The 9105-nt window shown below is 33.1% G+C and overlaps 1 protein-coding gene across 1 annotated transcript; it reads left to right on the forward strand.

Moving 5' to 3' along the window:
• Positions 1-2010: 2010 nt before the first annotated feature.
• On the forward strand, positions 2011-3929 carry LOC131857474 (probable mediator of RNA polymerase II transcription subunit 26c). Its single transcript, XM_059210113.1, has 8 exons — positions 2011-2069; positions 2246-2314; positions 2496-2578; positions 2814-2887; positions 2972-3171; positions 3317-3413; positions 3512-3631; positions 3820-3929. The coding sequence occupies exons 2-8, from the start codon at positions 2288-2290 to the stop codon at positions 3927-3929; spliced, it is 711 nt and encodes a 236-aa protein (XP_059066096.1). The 5' UTR covers positions 2011-2069; positions 2246-2287.
• Positions 3930-9105: the final 5176 nt, after the last annotated feature.

Here is a 9105-nt window from a genome sequence, read left to right on the forward strand (position 1 = left end):
CCTTGGCATGTGGGCGACCTTCCCTTTGGTCCGTACTTCATCCTTTGTATTTTTCGGAGTATTCTTTTTAGTGGAAGTGGACCTGTTAGTTTACATGTTTCATTTTGTCCATCTACCTTTAATTTGCCTTGGGATGATGTGGATCCATCTAGATCATATAAATCAATGTATTTAAGCTTTTAGAAAACACTTTTGAGAACATAGAATATTTGTCCTGAGATCAAGGAGCCTAGATTTGTCCAACACTGTAATTGAGCTTGTATATATTCAGACCAGTGAGCTGAATCTTGTATCCCACGTGTTGTTGGCTCATTGTAATTAGTTTTCATGATATAAATCAATCAGTTTTGCATTACCTCCATCAATTTTTCTTGTTTTTGTTTTGTTTCACTCCTGTTGCACGGTCCAGGTTCATCTCCTCAAGGTCCCTCCCAACCAGGACTGCACCAGAAACCAAGATACTTCTCTCAAGTATCTCACACATAATACTTCTTGGTGAGGTCGATAAGACCTTAGATATTTCATGACATACAATTTATGATTCAAATTCATGCATGGTATCCTTATTCCCAAGGGAGGAGAAGCTATTGTGCAAAGAAAAATTGATGTCATCTAGAAGCTAAAATAAGACACCCTGCACTTTTAGGGAGCTCCTTTTCTAACCTCCAAATGTCTAGAATGGATTGTAAGAATGGCAAAGAGAGTTTGGCTAAGAGGTTAAAACTGAGGCTGGAACCTTGTGGCTTGTGTGAAGCCAAAGCAAATGAAGAACTCTTCCAATTTCAAGCAACTATTTCCCAACCCTCATCAATTTTAGGGGCCTTAGAGGAGTGTGAAGGTTCAGACTCCTTAGAGGAGGTCTTAACTCGCAAGGCAACTAAAAGGCAATCCTTAAGCTTGTGTTCCGAAGACTAGCACTGAAAAACAAGTATTGGATAGATTCAAGTAGAGCACTTTTTGTGCGTGATAAAGACCTCATATTTTAAAGTCAATAGTGTCCTTGAGGTCTCAAGACAAATCAACTTTTACACAAACCCTCTTTTAAGTGCGAGCACGATAAAACTGGTCACCTTCTTGACAACACAGACAACCTTACCGATGGACTGTGAAACAGTTTGCAAAAATGACCAACATGACAAAGGGGGATCGAGGAATTCAATCCAAACCAAGACCGTCAGCTTCTTGTCATCAGAGACAAAGAAGTATCTTGACTATGGCAGAAAAACAAGCAAAAACAACATGACATACCACGACCCACGTTGGAGAATGGTCAAAACATGGATAGACTCAAAAAAGCGAAACAAAAAAAGCCTTTGGTGAGATTCTAGATGCCATCAAGATGGACCTCACGAGGGGTTGAGGTCTTGGCGACCTAGTTGTCAAGCATGCTTTCGCGTGGAATCCTCCCCACAAAATAGTGGATAGAAACAAGCAAAATGACAATCAAAATAATCTCCCATATGTTATTAAAAACAAATCTTAAAAAAAATTAAAAAAGAAATAGTAAATAAATAAATAACAATAAAAATTGAAAAATAAATAATTTAAAATAAAAAATATAAATAAACAAAAAAATAAAAAATATGAACAAAATAATTAAAAATGGAAAAAAAATAAAAAATAAAAAAAATATAAACAAATAATAAAAAATAAAAATGAAAAACCGAAAAATAATCTAAAATATAATAAATTAAATAAATAAATTACAATATTAAAAATAATTAAGAATTTAAAAAATCAAAAACAATTTTGAGTTTGTAATGAAGGGTATATGTGAAGGAACATGAAGAATAACAATAATTGGCCAAGCATAAATGAATTCACAAATGATTATAATTAATTGTTCTGTTGTACTTTTTAACTATTCTTTTCGGCAACGGCTATTTGTTATATTTACATGCATGTGCTTGTGAGTGAGTAAAGCAGGATTACACGGGTATGTACATATTTACATGCATGTGCTTGTGAGTGACTAAATATATTTCAAAAATGACTTTGCATTGCCTAAAGAATGTGAAATAGTGAAAGAGGTGTTCAATATAAAACACATTCTTTCAAATCAAGATGAGGTAAGACTTTCATTTCTTGCAGCACTGCTCATTTTTCATTAATGTCTCAGTGAATTTTCATTTTTTCTGCTCGTTTGAAGAAATTGGGATTTACAAATACATCGAAAGCTGAATGGCATTGAAATTAGGGCTTGTTCATTTCTGTTAAGAAGCAATGTTTGTGTTGCACTTTACAGTCGGAAAACCAACTGGGCGACTCACTGAGAAGATTGGAGTCGATGGCATTGTCTATTGAAATCCTAAAGGTAAATGAGTATTCTAAGTTTGCATGTTATTGGGTTTGTAGATAATGCAATCTAGCTTCAGCTTCGTGTTGAATTAGCTATTGGGTTTATATATTTTCTTGTTCTTGGTGGAACTGGAAGTGGAGTTTAATTTAACATTTCTTTGACCTTCTCTCACTGTTCAATTATAAATTACATACAGGAAACTATGATTGGCAGAAATGTCAAATGCTTGCAGAAGCACAAGTCCAAACCAATTAGCTCCATGGCGAAGAAGCTTGTCAGGTAAATCTTGTTTCCTCCCTTGGCAGAATTGAATCTTGTTTAAATGTTTAATTTAGGGGAAAATGGTGTTTCTACCTAAACGTTTAATTTTCTTGATGAATTCCAGCTTTACCTGATCAACAGGTTCTCTTAGTCACAATAGCTGTAGGGATTGAGATGGAAGCATATTTGATATTCATGACAGCTTTATGCTTTTATATGTTGCACTTTTAATGGCATGCATTGCACTTTGCAGAAGGTGGAGAGAAGTTGCAGATGAATGGATGAAAAGTGCTGGAGAAGTTGCTGTAGATACCATGGCAGCCGCAGGTGTGCTCTCAAACTAATAATTATTCCCATTCATTTCTCCTTCCAAATTAGCACAACTTACATAAATTTTCCCTTTGTTTTCAGTGGAGCAAATCCAGAATCATAGAATAGAGCAGCCATTCAAACTGGATGACAGACAGTATAGCAAACAAGAAACAAAAAGTGGTGCTCAAAATCACATTGTGATCAATCATAGGAGACGGCGAGTTGTAAGCCAGAAGCAGAATTTGCACCAAAAGTTAGATTTCAACAAGCCTAGCTCTCTTCCACTTCCTTCATCACATGTAAGCAAACAAAATGGAATTGAAGACTTTAAAATTGAAATCTGATGTGCATGTTGATTACATTTACTAAGTTTTAAGCACAAATGATGTGCATTCCGTATTTGTTGGATGTTTCTGTTATGTATATTTCATGTTTTTTATGCAGAAATCAAACTCTCCTGCTCTTGATGATAAATCTGTAAGAGAAAGGATTGAAGCAGCAAAGAGAAGGCTTCAAGAAGGGTACCGACAAGCTGAAAAGGGTTTGTGTTTCTTTGAACTAATTTTGATCTTGTTTCTGAATTATCAAGTGGGCGACCTACTAATAGTCATAATGAATCTCTAATTATTTGAACTGCAGTGAAGAAGCAACGCACGGTTCAGCTTATCGAAATCAAAGACCTGCCTAAGCAATTATCATCACCAGTGGATGAAGAATTGAATTTGGGCAGCTTATTATGCCAGCAATTAGATGAAGCATGTATGCTTTGATTACCTGGGATAATTAGATGTTTCCAGTTTAATTTGTAACGGTTGTTTCCCACTCAAAACCGGGTGGCAAAACACCAATTTAAATTTGTAAGAATTTGTTTGTTTCTGATACCGTTGAATGTAACGGTTTTTTGAATTACTTTGGGAGACGTTGAATGTAACGGTTTTTTGAATTAGCTTGGTGTTTTCTCTCAAACAAATGTAATTTACTAGCAAAAACGATCAGCGCTTATATTACTAGCAAAAACGATCAGTCGGCCTTTGGAGAATCATCAGTTTTATCGTAGTTTAAAAATAAAGTGGAACAGTTTAATGATTATAAAAAGAATCGGTAAATTTTATTTTTCTTCATTTTTCTATAATTTACTGACTTGTAAAATGGTAGAATTGTATAATTTCTTGTTCATTTTTGTGGGCACGAGGCCATTTTATACATGCATAGAGTCAAACTTGATATGCAAATCTAAATTCGACAATAACTAGAATTTGATCTATCTAATAAACCTATGTTTATAAACACTTAAATAAGAAAATTATTGAATTACAAACAGTCAAATTCTCCTCAATGAAACTAGTTATTGAAAAAAAAAAAAAAAGCTTATTAGAAATGAAAAAAACAAAATAATTGAAACTAATTGATCAAATAGCAATTTAGGAGCACTCTAGTGTTGTTGGAACAAGTGATTATGGAAAATATTGAGAATCCATTTTTTTTTGTTAGTTTAATCTTTCAGTAATTCACATTGTTATGGAAAATGTTGTTAATCCATTAAACTGAATAGGGTAAGCATAAGAATTTGATTTAAGGGACCAAAACTAGAGCTCTTGGATATCTTTTCAGTAGTTTACTAATATTTAGATTTTGAGCATTAAAGCAAAATGTTATGACCCTCCGAAGTTGGAGTAATAAAACATATAGTATTTTTACATATTTTTCATTTTATTGTAATTATTCACATCCAAATTTTTCATTTTGAATTCCAAAGGGATGTGGTCATTGTTGGAATCCTTTCCAAACTTTATAAACTAATTTTTTAAAGCTCTAATAAACAACCATTTTGAGATGCATACACATCCTTACGAGTTTGTTGTTCTCAGTTTCATCGTGAAAGGTATATAATACTATAGGCTATACACTAAGCATTGTAATCCAAAATAATAATTCAAATTACTAGTATCATAGATTGTGTTCTCTTTCCATTGGACACGATCAACATACCAAAGAATTGGGTTAGAAACAAGATATCCTTCTTATTACCTTCCTTTGAAACACACACGATCACAAATGTTTAACTAAAAACTTGACATATTAGATGATCTATTTAAAATGCAGGTTGAAAATTCACTAAACAAACAACATGAGGAAACGATGGAACAATTCTCTTGAATGCTAGAAAATCGAAGTTCACAAATAAATTCAACAAACCCACCATTTGGTAGACATACTCCATTCAGGGTGTATGTAATTTTTGATATCCCAACTTTTGAAGGAAAAAAATAATGTGGATGTTTTTGATGACTTATTATTAAAACTTGAAAGGTATTTTTCTATCACTCATTTCTTAGATGTTTATAAAATCACTTTTTTCCTCTTTAAAACTAAGAGTCGTGTGAAGCAATCATGGGAACCTAAGTTGTCATCCAAGGAAGGACAAGTTGGAAAGGAATTTGATGTAGATTTTGATGAAAAAATCACATGGGGAGAATTCATGGAGCCCATAAAAGAAGAGTATTTTCTTGAAGAAGCCTATGAATAAAAATATATGCAATCGCAATTTCTCTAACTGAAGGACCAATAACTTCAAGTGTACATACTAACACATTTCATGCACTTTTGGTGAAAATTGGCATTCAATATTCTGAGAAATATCAAGTTTTGAAGTATCGAAGTGGGCTTCATAGGTATAATCAAACCAAACCAGAATTCCTTGATATGGAAACATTAGCAAGTGCCTTCAAGTATATTTTAAAAATTGAGGAAAAATTCAAGTAGAAAGGTGTAAAGGCACTTTTCTCCAAGCCTTATTTAATTATTTATAGTGGATTTAATAGATTAAATGTTAATATAAAGTTCATTAATTACAAGTAATTATCATTAAATTATATGTAAGTAACTATATAAATATAACATGTAATAGTTCGATAATAATTAATAAGCAAATTGATAACACAATAAATCGAATAACATAACCACTTAATATAACCATATTATCAAGAAATCACATATAAAGCATTATCAATATCTTATAGAATCACTTGAGGTTTTCCAATACTTATCTTAATCTTGAGCACTTGGAATAGTCATTCTCACTCCAAGAAGATTCCAGTTGCCTTGGGTCCTTTATGGCTATGGCACCCCATAGAGGAAGCTGATTCTTACATAGAACCAACCATATTATCTACAATTCAAAGGAATAGTCATAGGTCTAGGCTCTTTTATGACAAGTAAACACTCTAGGAGGACAGGTTCTTACACAAAACCTCGCATGCCTTCACGACATGAAATAAACACAGCCCTGGCTAGGACACTCTCGAGTATACACCGTACCCCGAGTTGGACACATGTTGTGTGCCCCTTCCCCAATGCCCATGCCAACCAATGACCTTATCCTTCATTCCTTTGTGCCCTCTAAATTCCTATATTTCCTCCCATTCCCATAGCCCACCAAGCCACCTTCTTCTTCTTCCTTGAGTGATCTCCATGCCCCCTTCCCAGTCTCACATAAATGACTTATATAACCTTTTAAGGGGTGGTTTCCAAACCATCACACCCTTTCGAAAAGGTGACCTTTATTCACCCTTTAATAAATATAATTATAACTCTCTTTTAAGAGATTTTTTTTCACAAACATTCTTTATTAACCTTTCTTTAAACCAAAGAGTTATAATATCCTTTATTTTTATCCCCCTTTTTAATTATAAAAGGGTCGTTTCATCGCTTATTTTCTCTTGGAGAAAAATTCACATAACAAAAGGGACGAGAGTGTATTTTGTGAATAAGTCAAAGGTGAAAGTAACAGTAAGTTTGTAGGGAAGAATATAGTCAGCCAGTTTGTTTTAAAATCACAGGGAAAGAAGACATAGGGTGTGAAAGAAGACACAACAAGATATAGGTATGTGGCATGAGATTCAAAAATATCTATTTCATAATACTAAGGATTGTGAAACTATTAAAAACCTAATGATGGAGATACATAGAGAATATGTTGATCTCTAATTGTTACCAATAGACCCTTTTGAGAAAAAAAGATAATGAGCAGACCCATATTCCAATATAGTTACTACTAACACTAACTCATTTGACTACAAAATCTGATGAAACTTTTTGATGAAAGTCCAATAATTAATTGTATCATCGAGTACCTACATATTTAATGTGAAATTTTTATTTTTATTTTAAATTTATGCTCGACGTTTATCAAAATTCAGACGCTCCTTGATTTTCGTCGCTATTTCAACATACACAAAAATTTGTGGGCCAAGAGGCAAATGGTTAGCACCACCTTAATTTGTGGGCTGACGAGTATATGGTTAGCACTTGTTGGCGTTCTGCCAAATATTTTTTAATTGCTATAGATATGATTTCGAATATGATTTGATTGAACAAGCAGTTATAATAGGGATGTCGGTTGAATTAATTCATTGGGAAGACTTAATGTAGCACGGGATGTGTTTTGATAATGGTTTATGCCCCTATTTTTTCTGTAATTAATTGTCAACAGTAGAGTTAGTTCTCAGGCCTGCGATTCATGACCTTTGAGGGTCTTTTACCTCCTGCCAAATTAAATGTATGCACTTTTGTGGCTGACTCTTCAACTCGTTCCATTGTAATCAAATTTGCATATACTTGGGAGATTTAATAATGGTAATTCTGAACTTGAGTGGTTGAATGCTAAGTTCTTTAGTTGCAAACTTCAAGTTGGTGTTTCTCTTCCCTTAAGAATTGTTTATGGCATCTTGATGAAAACGTTAAATTTTTTAATACTTGAGAATTTTCTTTTCTTACAATAGTTTGTTATAGGCTAACTTTTTTGGTGAAAAATATCAAAATTATTAGATTTTGTTACTTGTCTATGATTAAAAATTATTGGAGTGTGATTTTGATATTTTTTAAATATCTAAATATTCAATCTTGTTAAAGAAAAATCATCTCAGATAATATTATTCCAGAACAAAATGAAGAGACAATTGCTAGATTATGGGGTAGATTAAAAAGAAACAGTGTTGGGAAATGCTATTGTCCTTGCAATATTTGCAAGGTCTTAAAGATGAGAAGACTTTTAATTACAAAAGATGAGAAACATTGTAGGTAGCATGGTCACGCTGAATGGGGGCATGAATATCGTCCATTGAGAAGTTGTTAATTATATGTCTTTATACTGATTTAATTTATCAACTAACAATGCAATAATTTTTACATGTTTGACATATTAGAGGTAAAACACCACAAGGATTTCTGGTGCAATGGTCATAAATTTTGAATCAAAAAGTTGGATGACACAAAGAATACTTGTCATTCTAGGATAACTACAGTCTTTCAGGTGACTAATGTTTCATCTAGAAGCGACATGCATCAAGAAGTCTTAGAAAATTGATACTATCGGATTTTGGATGATATATTTGAGTGTGACTTTAAGTCCTTCAAATTAGTTATGTTCGTCGTCCAATGGTACAAGGTACGATTGAACAAAAATGATCCCAAGAGAATTGTTATTGAATGTGATAAAGGATTTACCATGGTTAAAACAAGGTCGATCGATCGATCTATAAATAAGCCCTATGTTCTTCCAAGACAATGTGAGCAAGTATTTTACGTAGAGGTTCCAGGTAAACCGGGTTGGTCATTTGTTGTTAGACATGATCCAAGAATAAGGATGGTAATGTATAATGTGATGGAAGAAGAAGATACCAAAGAACTAGAAGGTGATGTATATGATGATCAGGATCAAGAGTTAGTTGATGATGTGTCTGATGAAGATGTCAAAGAGGAGGCACTAGATCATGATGATGTAGGATTTAATGTTCATGAAGATGATATCTGTGTGGATGATGACAATACCTGAAACTGATATCAATAACGATGAGGATGGTATGACCAATCCTTACAATGTCGAATTTGGATTGGATAATATAGACAAAGAGTCGGATGAAGAATAAGATCAATGACATTGAAATGTATGATTTATGTGATTATATTATCTATTTGATATTGATTTCTTGATAAAATTATATTTAACCTATATGGTTACATAATTAATTCATGATGTTTTCAATTTTTATGTCATTACATAATTAACCCCTAACACCTATTGCAAAAGTCAAAACATTCCTTTCTTTTGAATTCACATGAGCATGTAAACCTTTTGAAACCACACATGCATGTTATGAAAGTGTATGGTAATCATACTTATCACGGAAGTTCACATGATTAGCTAACCAATGGCACTAGATTGGAGGATAAAC

The sequence above is a fragment of the Cryptomeria japonica genome, chromosome 8 (assembly GCF_030272615.1).
Source record: "Cryptomeria japonica chromosome 8, Sugi_1.0, whole genome shotgun sequence".
In the NCBI taxonomy this organism is placed as follows: domain Eukaryota; kingdom Viridiplantae; phylum Streptophyta; class Pinopsida; order Cupressales; family Cupressaceae; genus Cryptomeria; species Cryptomeria japonica.

Excerpts from the sequence above, each read along its gene's own strand:
- LOC131857474 (XM_059210113.1), top strand. The coding sequence starts at position 2,288 with ATGGCATTGTCTATTGAAATCCTAAAG. Across the intron at positions 2,888-2,971 it reads AGATACCATGGCAGCCGCAG|TGGAGCAAATCCAGAATCAT; the intron begins GTGTGCTCTCAA and ends CTTTGTTTTCAG. Across the intron at positions 3,632-3,819 it reads CCAGCAATTAGATGAAGCAT|CTTGGTGTTTTCTCTCAAAC; the intron begins GTATGCTTTGAT and ends TTTTTGAATTAG.